At 35.5% G+C, this 13,230-nt stretch overlaps 1 protein-coding gene across 6 annotated transcripts in view; it reads left to right on the top strand.

Annotated features, from left to right (window-relative positions):
* Nucleotides 1-13,230, top strand: part of LRRC9 (leucine rich repeat containing 9) — a 123,600-nt gene that overhangs the window by 1,575 nt on the left and 108,795 nt on the right. For 5 of the 6 annotated variants that reach the window (XR_013386286.1, XM_077909490.1, XM_077909491.1 and 2 more), the window contains exons 2-7: nucleotides 6,691-6,746; nucleotides 7,851-7,931; nucleotides 8,249-8,467; nucleotides 9,973-10,113; nucleotides 10,648-10,711; nucleotides 10,997-11,067. Coding sequence is in view for 5 of the 6 variants with exons in the window: in XM_077909490.1 (XP_077765616.1) it covers nucleotides 7,884-7,931; nucleotides 8,249-8,467; nucleotides 9,973-10,113; nucleotides 10,648-10,711; nucleotides 10,997-11,067 (543 nt within the window). In the remaining variant the exon portion in view is untranslated. The remainder of the gene's footprint in view (nucleotides 1-6,690; nucleotides 6,747-7,850; nucleotides 7,932-8,248; nucleotides 8,468-9,972; nucleotides 10,114-10,647; nucleotides 10,712-10,996; nucleotides 11,068-13,230) is intronic. The other variant, XM_077909488.1, reaches the window with a different exon arrangement.

Here is a 13,230-nt window from a genome sequence, read left to right on the forward strand (position 1 = left end):
AAGTCTTCCCAAAGAAGACCCTTGATTTAAATCTGTAAGGATGTACGGAGTATACCATAAAGTCAAGGGAAAAAAACATTTTAGGGAAGGAAAACAGCATATGCCAAAATACAGAAATACCTCAGCCCATAGAGAGAACTCCAGTTATGGCCAGACCCTAGGGTGTTGGGAGTTTGTGGTTAATGAGCTTGAAAGGTAGGCAGGAGTCAGAGCATGGATACTGTGAATACCTTCCAAGGGGAGTAGTCTAAACAAATTTACCTTTCTGGAGGCTGGCTGTCACAGTAGTGTAGAAGATGGACTGGAGGGATGTAGGACTATAAAGAGGGCATCTGATTAAGGTGAAGTAATGAAGTCCTGACCCAAAAGAGGCAAATAGAATGGAGAGGCAAATAGAATAGAGAATAGAGGGAAAATGATAGACATTTAAGAAGTACATGCAGAAGGATTTTTTTTTACTTTTTTTTAAAGATTTTATTTTATTCATAAGAGACAGAGAGAAAGAGAGCATGCAGAAGGATTTAATGAGTGAGTGAACTTGTAAGAAAGAGTAAAAGAGTGGTTAAATCTTGTGTTTCTGATATGGATGTTTACAAAGATGTGCCATTTGCCAAGAAAAGAAGGCATACACTAGGAGAAGCAGGCTGGCTGGAAAATATGACTTCAGTATCAAACACACTGAATTTGAGATGCTTATGACACATTCAGATGTAGCTTTCCATATGGGAAGTTGGATTTATTGTACAGGAAAAAGGAAGATAAAGATTAGTAATTTTTCATCAAGATGGAAAACAATTGATCAGAAGAGTAGATTTGAAATAACAAAGAGAAGCCAAGGAGAAAAAGTCAAACCAAAGAAAACAACTTAAGAGAAGGGAGTTATCAACATTGTCAGATGCCATGCCAAGGTCCAGTGTCTTTGGCAACTAGAAGATTATTTTGACTTTGGCAAAAGAAGCAGTAGTAGCCTATCCACACATTGCAGTGAGTTAAGAACTGAGTGGAGGTAGTGAAGTGTTGCTATAATGACTACTGTATCTTAAATATTTTCTGTGAAAATATCTAAAACCAGCTATTCATAGAATACAGGATAGGAGGACTTTTTTTTTTTTTTTAAGACAGAAATGATCTAACATCGATATATGGAGAAAAGAGATACCCTAGAGAAGAAAATATGGGAATAAATGAGGAGGAGGAAAATTGGACATAACAGTCTTCTGAAAGAGACTGAAGACAATGGGATCAGAACACACATTTTAGACAAGAGAAAGAATACTTTTACTAAGACAGGAGTCAGGATGGGAAAGAAATACCTTTTTAGGAGGAAAGGGAATTTAAGGAATGACTATCTGATGGTATCACTGTTCTCTGTTAAGGAGGGAACAAGATCATCCACAGAGGAAGGGTGCGAAGGAGAATTTGAGAGGAGTGGTAGAAGTTAAGAATAGTTCCTATGTCATGAATCCCAGACCTGTATCTCTAGCCCTACTCTCTAGGAGGCAAAGTCAAAGAGGAAAATATAAAATATCTGTCGTTGAAGATCCAGATAAAGTTAGAGGCCATGCATTTGCAGTGACTTCAGCTCTGTCCAGGTTATGTGAAATCATCCAGTAGCACTCCAGAGTGGAGAGGGGAGGGGAGGGGACTGGATCAATTTGGGATTTTAAAGATGAAAGCTCTAGAAGCTCCTGGTGCCTCCTGGTTCCCTAAAGGGACTAGAGAAGAAGACCTGTGGTCTCTTTAGATGGTCAGGCCCTGAAAAGTACTTTCCTGAAGTGGAAGAGAGTGGGTACAAGCTGGCCAACAGGACACATTTCTTGATTCTTGACGGAATCAAAAGCTTGAGTTGGAAGCCCTGGGCCCGCTTGTGACTGAAGAAACATAGGAGGCTTGGAAGTACCACGGAGGTTCAGGCTCCACTTAATGCAGAGGTAGTTATACAAATTATAGAATTGGAGGCGATTTAGTTGAATGTTGTTTTGCTGATTAACTATTGAATTAGAACAGATTTTTTCCTAAATAAAATGAAGTGGGAAGTAAAGTTGGTATCCAAAATATGCATATTTCTCTATCAAGACAAAGTAGTCTCCTTGAATAAATGGAGAGCTAAATCATGTTCTTAAGGAAGACAGAATACTGTGAAGGTGGAAGTTCTCTCTAAATTAAGCTTTACAATAGAATCTCAAAACCCCAAGTGAATTTTTAGACACTAAATATGAAATTATCACATTTTATTTGGAAAAGTAAATGTGAAAGAATAGCCAAGAATTTTTTTAAAAAAGAGTATGAGGTAGGAATTAATATAAATCACAATAATTAAAACAGAATGATACTATAGGAAAAGACAGCGCTAAGGGAAAATACAGGTTGAAAAGTCCAAAATTAGGCTCAAATATATGTGATAATTTAGTGAATAACAAAGACAATAGTTAAATTTTTTTTGGAGTAGACATCTTGGATATAGACTAGATAACTTGGATCACCACTGGGTGACTTTGGATGTACTGAGAACAGGCTTTGTTTGTTCCTTGTGTGGTAGTGGGAAGGCAGGCTTTCATTTCGTGTGTGCAGACATTAAACCAGCATGTAGGGGCTTCTTTTCTGATGAGAAGTGGTGGCACAAAGCCCTCCTTTACTTAGTATGGCATCCGAATAATCCTAGGGAGGGATGACTGTGGCCTGCATCCATATATGGGCCTCTAACGGGTCTCTAAATTCTTTCAAGCTGTTCCTTGCAAAGTGCTCCCTTGCCTAGCCACTCCTGCAGCCTGTGCTGTAATATCTTGGGGGTACCAAAGAATGGGGTGAAGAGACAGTTGCTGATGCCAAGAAAAAAAGGAAAGATCAGTATTACCTTCAGTGTAAATCCATCATCTAACTACTTCTCACCACCACCGCTACCACCACCCCACTCCAACCACCATCCTCTCTCTTTTATATTATTACAACTATCCCTTAACTGGTCTCCTTGCTTCTTACCCTAGACCCCTACAGTCTATTTTCAGCAGATCCTTTGAGGGTAATCCGTTTCAAAACTTAAGACAGCTCACATTACTCTCCCCCTCAAAGTCCTTGTAGAGCTTTCCATCTTACTCATAATAATAAAATCTAAAATCCTCACAAGGGCCTCCAAATCAAACTAGCACATGATCTGGCCCGCAGTACCTCTCTGGTGTCACATCCTACCAGTCTCCATTTCCCTAGCTGTGCTCTGGCCATATCATTTTCATTGCAATTCTGCAAGCATGCCAAGTACCCTTTTACCCTATTTTCTTTTTTTGCATGTGCTCTTCCCTCTGCCTAGATGCATTTCCCTCAGATTTCCTCAGAGCTCACACTCCCTCATTTCCTTCAGCTCTTTGCCCACATGCTACCTTATTGGAAAAGTTTTTTCTTTCCTCCTACCCCTATCACTTTCTGACAGGTAGATTATCAATATGTCAACACATATATTAATGAATGAGTGGATAAATAGGTAGAGATTCTAGGATAATTTTCTGGCTGTATTTTTTATGTCTGTGATGTTAGCTGTTTGTATCTGTGATGTTAGCTGGAGCCCATCTTCTCAACTCAGCAAGGTCAACCTGTGTCTCCAATTTACAAAGCCTGAATACAAATAGACTCTGACACAGATCTCAAAGCCCTTTGATTTGGTTCCCTTGGGTGGCTCACAGCTGCCACCTTCCCAGTTACTGCTGCTCCAAGTTTGGGGAATTTTTAAAGATAGTTTTGTAAAACTTCTTTCCTGGTACCTTGAATTTTGGGGGCTGGTTTGTACTGATGGGCTTTTCTCTCAGTCTCAATCTGTCTACTTCATTTCCATTCAAAAGACTTTTCCTTAATAAAATCCCCAGGAATAAACTTAACCAAAGGTGTGAAAGACCTGTACTCTGAAAACTATAAAACACTGATGAAGGAAATTGCAGACAACACAAAGAAACGGAAAGATATTCCATGCTTATGGATTGGAAGAACAAATATCATTTAAATGTCTATACTACCCAAACCAATCTACACGTTTAATGCAATCCCTATCAACTTACTAACAGCAATTTTCACAGAAATAGAACAAACAATCCTAAAATGTATATGGAACCACAAAAGACCCCAGATAGCCCAAGCAATCTTAAAAAAGAAAAACAAAATTGGAGGTATCACAATTCAGACTTCAAGTTATATTACAAAGCTGCAGTAATCAAAACAGGATGTTATGGGCACAAAAATAGATACATAGATCAATGGAACAGAATTAAAAACCCAGGAATATACACACAATTATATGGTTAATCTTCAACAAAGGAAGCAAGAATATGCAATGGGAAAAAGTCTCTTCAGCAAATGGTGTTGGGAAAACTGGACAGCTACATGCAAAAAAATGAAACTGAACCACTTTCTTACATCATACACAAAAATAAATTAAAAATAGATTAAAGACCTAAATGTGAAACCTGAAACCATAAAAATCCTAAAACAGAGCACAGGCAGTAATTTCTCTGACATTGGAGTGGCAACATCTTTCTGGATATGTCTCCTGAGGCAAGAGAAACTAGCAAAAATAAACTATTGGGACTACATCAAAATAAAAAGCTTCTGCAAAAAAATAAAAATAAAAAAAATAAAAATAAAAAAAAAAAAAAAATAAAAAGCTTCTGCACAGAAAAGGAAACAGCAAGACTAAAAGAGAACCTACTGAATGAGAGAATATATTTGTTAACAACATATCTGATAAAGGGTTAGTATCCAAACTATTAACACACCAAAAAAACAAATAATCCAATTAAAAATAGGCAGAAGACATGAACAGACATTTCTCCAAAGAAGACATGCAGATGGCCAAAAAACAAGAAAAGATGCTCAACATCACTCATCACCAGGGAAATGCCAATCAAAGCTACTGTGAGATATCACCTCACACCTGTCAGAATGTCTAAAATAAAAACACAAGAAATAACAGTTATTGGCAAGAATGTGAAGAAAAAGGAACCCTCATACACTATTGGGAATGCAAGCTGATGCAGCCACTGTGGAAAGAAAGTATAGAGGCTCCTTAAAAAATTAAAAATAGCTATGATATTTTTAGCAACTACCCTATGATACAGTAGATGCACTACTGGATGTTTACCCAAAGAATAGGAAAACACTAATTCGAAGGGCTATATGCACCCTTATGATTATTGCAACATGATTTACAATAGCCAAACTGTGGAAACAGCCTAAGTATTCATCAATAGATGAATGGATAAAGAATGGAGATATATATATATATATACACAGAGAGAGAGAGAGAGAGAGAGGAGACAAACACATACAATGGAATGTTATTTATTCAGGCATAAAAAATAATAAAATCTTGCCATTTGCAATGACAGGGATAGATCTAGAGAGTATAATACTAAGTGAAATAAACCAGTCAGAGAAAGACAAATACCATATGACTTCACTTATATGTGGAATTTAAGAAACAAAACAAATGAGCAAAGGGGGAAAAAAAGAAAGCAAACTAAAAAAACAGACTCTTAACTAGAGAGAACAAATGGATGGTTAACAAAGTGGAGGTGGGTGGGTGGATGAAATAGGCGAAGGGGATTAAGAGTACTCTTATCATGATGAACACTGCATAATACATAGAATTGTCGAATCCCTATATTGTACACTTGAAACGAATTTACCACTGTATGTTACCTATACTGGAAATTAAATAAAAACAATAACAGCAAAATATCTTTCTCAACATCTCTGGCAATCAATCTCTTTTCCTAGCACTGCTATATATTCCCTTCTTATTTTCATATTTGCTAGTCATTTTAGTGGTATTTGGGGAGAGAAGGTAGGTAGATAGACACAAGTCACCATATTTTTTTCTTAAAATTTTAAATTTATGTGTACAATATATAATTTTGCATGAATGAACGAAAGTAAACATATACTTTTTAAATAAATATTTAAGTAAAATTTCATTTTAAGTGTAACATATATATAGAAATCACACAGGGGATCCCTGGGTGGTACAGTGGTTTAGCGCCTGCCTTTGGCCCAGGGCGCGATCCTGGAGACCCGGGATCGAATCCCACGTCGGGCTCCCGGTGCATGGAGCCTGCTTCTCCCTCTGCCTATCTCTCTGCCTCTCTCTCTCTCTCTCTCTCTCTGTGTGACTATCATAAATAAATAAAAATTTAAAAAAAAGAAATCACACAGATCTTGGATATCTAATTTTATTTTCTCAAAGTGAATGCATTCCTTTAGCCAGCACACAGATTATGAAATACATCATCAGTACTCTGGAGCCCCTCTTTACCTCCTCCTAGTCACTCACTCCTGAAAGGTAACCACTATCCTAACTTCTTCTAATTCCATAAATTGGTTTGTTTTCCAATTTTGTGTGAACAGAGCCACAGAGTAAAAATCTCACTGTATGTGTATCTTCCTTTGCTCAGCATTGTGTTTATGGGAATCATCCATATTGTATACAATAGTTTCTTTCTTATTCCACTTCTAGGTATAGACTCAGACTAATTGTGTACCAAATGTCTTGCATGATAAAACTATTCAAGGAAGCACTATTTACCTTCAGGCTTGGAGACATTCCAAATGTCTACTAATAGTAGAATGAATAAATAAATGGCTTATATATTCATAGTATACAATACTAAACATGATTTTAAGTTGTTTTTTCTTTTCCATTTTACCTAGATCTATCCCTATCCAACCTCTCAACGCCTATTATAACCAAACTACCTGCATCCAAGGTAACTCATGTTAACAATTTAGTATGTATCTTTACATATTTTCTCCTTACAGAGAAAGGAGTATACACACACGCACGCACACACACACACATATACATACACAGATGTACACCCATATATAACTACAGGGGAATTTCTGTAAAAAGTAAGATCACAGTAATATCATACCTACATTTTGCTTTGTTGTGTCATCATATTAAAACCTAGGTTCTGGGATGCCTGAGTGGCTCAGTGGTTGAGCGTCTGCCTTTGGCTCAGGCCATGATCCTGGGGTCCTGGGACAGAGTCCTGCATCAGGCTCCCCGCGGGGAACCTGCTTCTCCCCTCTTGCCTATGTCTCTGTCTCTGTCTCTGTCTCTCTCTCTCTCTGTCTCTCATGAATAAATGAATAAAATCTTTTTTAAAAATAAGTAAGTAAAACCTAGATCCTTGTATTTTAAAAATAGTGTATGTCTGGAATCATATAAAGAATATATTAAGAATTACCAAAAAATGGGTTGTTTATTGTAGCTACTTAGGTATTTAGTTCATAACATCTAAAAAACGTTGGCTAACTTTAATAAATACTTATTCCCATGCCAGGTATGTCACTAAGCCCTGAAGTTTCTTTTCTTTGCTCATACACTTGGAGAGCTATGTTCACTTTTGTACACAACAGTATAATGGGAAGGATAAACTGGAGCATGTTCAAAGGAGAGAAACAGGGATATCTCTAGTGAGAGAACTGAAAGACATGAACTGGGGAGTGAGGTAAAGTTGTAGACGAGAGATGACTATGTTCTTCAAGTATTAAAGGCTTACAGTGTAGAAGAAAAATACTGTTTTATTTGAACTCAGCAGGTAGAATAACAATAGATTGGAGTTATGGAGAGACAGAATTAAATTCAAAATAAAAAATGACTTTCTAATAGAAAATTTTAGAGATAGAATGGATTGTCTTGGGACCTAGACAAACAGTTGGTATTATACAGTATGAAAATTTCAGGCCACAATTTTCATTTTACTGAATGAAAATTTCCACCTAAGTAGCTTTAAGCCTCCTTCAACTTAGACTGACAGAACTCTAGAATTTATTTTATTTCAACTTTTCATTTTCCTTAACAGATATATTATTATGATCTTTATTTTTAATGGAAGATGATTGAATGTGAAAACCTAAACCAAGAAGAAATAATTAAGGAACTGGTGAGTCAAAGCCAAATTTCTTTTCAATAACATTTGCATAAGTGTTAAATGGAACATTTTTACCCTCCTTTCTGGAGCTTACCTAGAGATTTCTTCTACTCCATGACCTTTGGAAGCAGAGAAAAATCATATATATGGTATAGCTTTCCTTCTTGTGAAGACATCAGTGCAATTCACAGTTTGTCATTTCTTTTTTTTTTTCAGTTTGTCATTTCTAACAGCAAATATAATTTTTAATTTTTTTATTTTAAATAAGTAATATTTATTTAAGTACTAAATATATTTAAAAGGAAACCCAATTTCTTTTTTTGAAACAGTGTTTATGCAATGGTTTGTCTTATGAGATGGTTGGACAAGAAGGATCAGATACGTCAAAACTGGAGATGTTCTTCTCAGGGTATCCCCGTATAGTTGGATTGTCATTATTTCCTAATTTAACAAGCCTCACAATTGTTGCTCAAGACATAAAAGAAATTTCAGGGCTAGAAACTTGTTCACGGCTGAAAGAACTTTGGATTGCTGAATGCTGCATAGAGGTAAGTCTGAATATAACCTTATATGAAGTATTTTATGTTGAATTCTCTGGCTTTGGAAAAATAGTTCTTGAAATACATGCATGAGTCATGTATCAAAACAGATGATTGGGGAGGGACATACATGATGAATTGAAATAAAACCTTTTACCCAGTGAACAAAACAGATAAACGGGTAATAGATTTCTACAAAGGAGAAAATACATATAAAGAATCAAAATATAGACATATTCTACCTTTTAGTAATCAGATCAGATCACATAATATCCAGTATTGCTTAATAGTAAATTGGTTTAAATTGGTTTAGTCACTATTGGTTGTATGAAAATTGTAACATCTAGGGGAGCCTGACTGGCTCAGTGGAGCATGTAACTCTTGATCTTGAGGTTATGAGTTTAAGCCCACCTTGGGTGTAGAGATTACTTAAAAATAAAATCTTTAAAAAAAAAAGAAAATTGTAACACATATATTGAAAAGCAATATTGCAAAGTGTATAATGAGTTAAGAAAAATCTTTTTGACTCAGAAATCTCTAATTCTAAGATTTTAACCTGGAGGAGTAATTCAACAGCAGAGAAAAACATGAAATTATTCGTTGCAGTACTATTTATAAGAGCTAAAAATTTGAAACAAATATTTCACACATACAGGTATTTTTAAGAAAGTTGTTATAACTTCATGAAATATTTTGTAATTATTAGATATTATTATTTGAATGATTATGAAAACATTTTAGATTGTCTTAAGTTTAAAAAAATCCACAAAATCATATAGGTATTATGATTATAATATAAAAATAAGTATAGAATTGATTAAAATTTTAAAAGAATATAAATATTGAAAATACTGCAGTTAGGTGGAGGGATTCCATGTTTTTTCTTTTAAAATGTTTAGTTCAGGGACACCTAGGTGGCTCAGTGGTTGAGTGTCTCCCTTTGGCTCAGGGTGTGATCCTGGAGTTCCGGAATCAAGTCCCATATCAAGCTCCCTACAGGGAGCCTGCTTCTCCCTCTGCCTATGTCTCTGCCCCTCTCTCTGTGTCTCTCATGAATAAATAAATAAAATCTTTATAAATAAATAAATAAATAAATAAATAAATAAATAAATAAATAAATAAAATGTTTAGTTCTATCTCATAGTAGCTCAGTCAGTTAAGTGTCCAATTCTTTGATTTCAGCTCAAGTTAGGATCTCAGGGTCATGAGATGGAGCCCTGCATCAGCTCCACATTCAGAGCAGAATCTACTTGAGATTCTCTCTCTCTCTCTCTCTCTCTCTCTCTCTTCCTCTCCCTTTGCCCCTCCCCCTGCTCACAGGTGGGTGCTCTCTCTCTCTCTCTAAAATAAATAAATAAAATATTTAAAAAATTTAGTTCATTTTGTTGGATACACTTTGCAATAAAATATGATTTTTAAAAGAAATTGTATCTAAAATCTATTTTATTAAAAGGATAATTCCAAAACCATAAATTAACACTATTCAGTCTCTCTCTCTTTTTTTTTTTTTACAGAAAATTGGAGGTCTTCAAGAATGTAGAAATTTAGAAAAACTGTATTTATATTATAATAAAATTTCCAAAATAGAAAATTTAGAGAAATTACTCAGATTGGAGGTTCTCTGGCTGAACCACAATACAATTAAAAATATTGAGGTAAGATAATTTCGATAATTTATATGTAAAGTCAGTTAGTCCTGTGGAGTTTTAACCACAAAGTCCAAGATCATATTATGGACATATTTAGGACTAGTTTAATTATTGTTAAGACAAACTAACATGTATACAGCATTTATAATGTGTAGAAAACTTCATATATATTGTTTTCTTTATTCCTCCCACCAAGCCTTGGAGGTAAGGTATTATTTCTTCTTTGAAGGTTAAATAAATAGAGATTCAGAGAAATTATATATATAACTTGCCAAAGATTATAAACACACTCTGATGTGTTTTTCTTCCTACTTATCTTCTCCTTTCCTCTCCCCTTCCCTCCCTGTTCCCTCCTCCTCCAATAATTCTCCCCATATTGCAGAGAAACAAACATGATTTCATTAAGGCACCACTTAGCCCTGTGCTTGAGAAGTACACAGCACCCAGTTCAGAACACCTGGAGAACTAACCAGATTGATCAGATCATTTATAAATATGTATTTTACTAACTTCTAAATGATATGTTGTCTAAATTTTTAGGGCTTGCAAACTTTGAAGAATTTAAATGACCTCAATCTTGCTGGAAATCTAATAAGCAGCATTGGTATGTATTATTTTACTTGGAATATGAAACAATGCTACAATAATTTGTCATCAGTATGAAAACCACATTCTTGGATTTCTTTTTTTATACTGTTTTGTATGATATTTTGCATAGTATCTCTAAATCTATGATTATAGGATGTGAAAATATTACCCATTAATTAGTTGTTACTAACTATACAGTGTTACTGTTAGTCTTAGTTATAGGCAAGAAATATTACAGGATATGAACAACAGGCAAAATAAGAAATTTAATTGTTCTTTCATCTTGTTTTTTAAATTAAAGGTCGATGTCTTGATCCCAATGAACAGCTGGAAAGATTAAACCTTTCTGGTAACCAAATATGTTCCTTCAAGGTATGTTTAAGTGGAACAGTCTATTTACCAACCTAGATGAACCAGCTTATTGCAGAAAATGTACTAAATAGTTCCCTTTCGTGGAGGAATTTAATTATTTTGGACTACTCGATACTCTGGGAAATTTTAGAGGCAGCTGATTAAGTTGACCCTAATGATCTGACACTATTAAAACCAAACAAGAAGCTATTTACTTGGTTTAGTTTTCCTCCGATCTTTCTGGCTACACCTCTGCTTTTTCATCTTCTCCTAGCATCTAAAACATAAACTGGTCCAGGTTAGTCCAGGATCTTTTCTCACTACTATCTGCATTCATTCTTTAAATAATTTCATCATCTAATGGCTTTAAATACCTTTTATTACTCCTAACTTTCTACTTTCCCTAACAATCATTTCTGTTTCTGCTTTCCCTAATAACTCCCCAGAACTATAGACATCTTGTATCCTAACTCAGACTGACTTACTCTCTACTGATCCTTTTCTCCTGCAGCCTCCTCCACCTCTCTAAATGGCATCTTTATTTTTCTAAAAAATTAAGCCAAAATGCTTAGGATTATTTTTTTACTCCTCTTATTCCATCATAAACCATATCCAATCCATCAGCAAATTCTTTTGGCTCTACCTTTAGATTGTCCAGTCTGACTATTTTACCACCTATATCTCTATTAACCTTGTTCAAGACACCATCGTCTCTAACCTGCATTTTGGGGGGAAAAAGCCTCCAAACAGGTCTCTCTGTGTTTACCCTTTCACTACTATCAGTCTGTTTTCTACACAGCAACCTGCTCCTTCAAAAACTTCTGCTCAGAACTTTCCCTTGTCTTCTCATCTCTTTCAGAGAAAAAGCCAGTTCCTATGTTGGCCCACAAGACTCTATATAAGTCCCCCCACCCGCACTGTGTCTCTGACCACAGCTTCTACCACTTTCCTCCTTGTTTACTTCATTCCAGCTACTCTGGACTCCTTGCTCGTCCTTGAATATAGATAGCTAGCATTCTCACCTTAGGGCCTTTGCATTTGCTGGGATATTCTTCCCCTAAATATCTTCATGGCTCATCTCATTTCTTTCAGGATTTTATTCAGATGTTATGTTCTTAGTGACACCTTTCTTGGCCAATTTAGGTAAAATAGCAATAACTCCTACTACCCTCCCTAACCTGAAGCATTCCCATCACTCTTTCTTTATTTATTCTTCTTAGCACTTATCCACATTCCTTACTAGAATACAAGCTCCATGAGTATAGAATCTTGCCTGTTTTGTTCACTGCTGTATCAACAATACCTAAAACAGTACTTGACATGTAAAATCTCAAAAAACATTTGAATGAAAGAGAGGAAAACAAAAAGACTTCATGTTTGTGGCATATAATGTAGGTGAAAACATATGGCATTTATAATTTTGGCAGTGTCAAATTGAAAGTGCATACTCGAACACTTCCTCTAGAGAGTAATAAAGAAAGATGAGTAAATTCACTATAGAAATAATTTTGAATTGATCATTATTAAAATACATATTCTCTTACTCAGAGAAGACTATAAGACTCCAAAAAGCTATAGAATTAGGCAGAATATTATAAAGGCTTTAACCAGAAGTTTTAAAAACATAAAAAGTTTAAACAAAATTTTATTGGTCAAATTCAAAAGGAGATAGTTGATGTGAACACTGAGGGACTGACAGAATTTCAACAGGCATTGGAGAAGGATCATCTACAATGCAGTGGGGGAGACTCTTATCTTGAGATCTTGAGTTCAAGCCTCCTGTTGGGTGGAGAGATTTCTGAAAAGAATATATATACATATATATGGTGGGAGGTAGGCATTCTAAGATGGAGAGAACAATATGCATGAAGATGTGGTGGTAAGAAATCAAGGGGTATATTTGAGTAATGTCAGCAGAAGAGAGCAGAGGGAGCTATGAAAGATAAATTTGGAATGTTGTGGGAGGTAATTTTTAAGCTAACGTATGAGACATGAGTAGGAAGTGCCTAGAGAAAGAGCATTCCAGGCAAAGTGTGAAGGACCTAAGTGGTGGAAAGAGCATGGCAAATTCAAGAATCTAGAAATCTGTGGCTGGAACAGAGTGAGGGAGAGAATCATGAGTTAAACTGAAAGAAATAAGTACACAATACTGTCTGGATAAGGTTTTGTCCTACCAAGAAGCCA

This window comes from Canis aureus, chromosome 9 (assembly GCF_053574225.1).
Source record: "Canis aureus isolate CA01 chromosome 9, VMU_Caureus_v.1.0, whole genome shotgun sequence".
Lineage (NCBI taxonomy): Eukaryota > Metazoa > Chordata > Mammalia > Carnivora > Canidae > Canis > Canis aureus.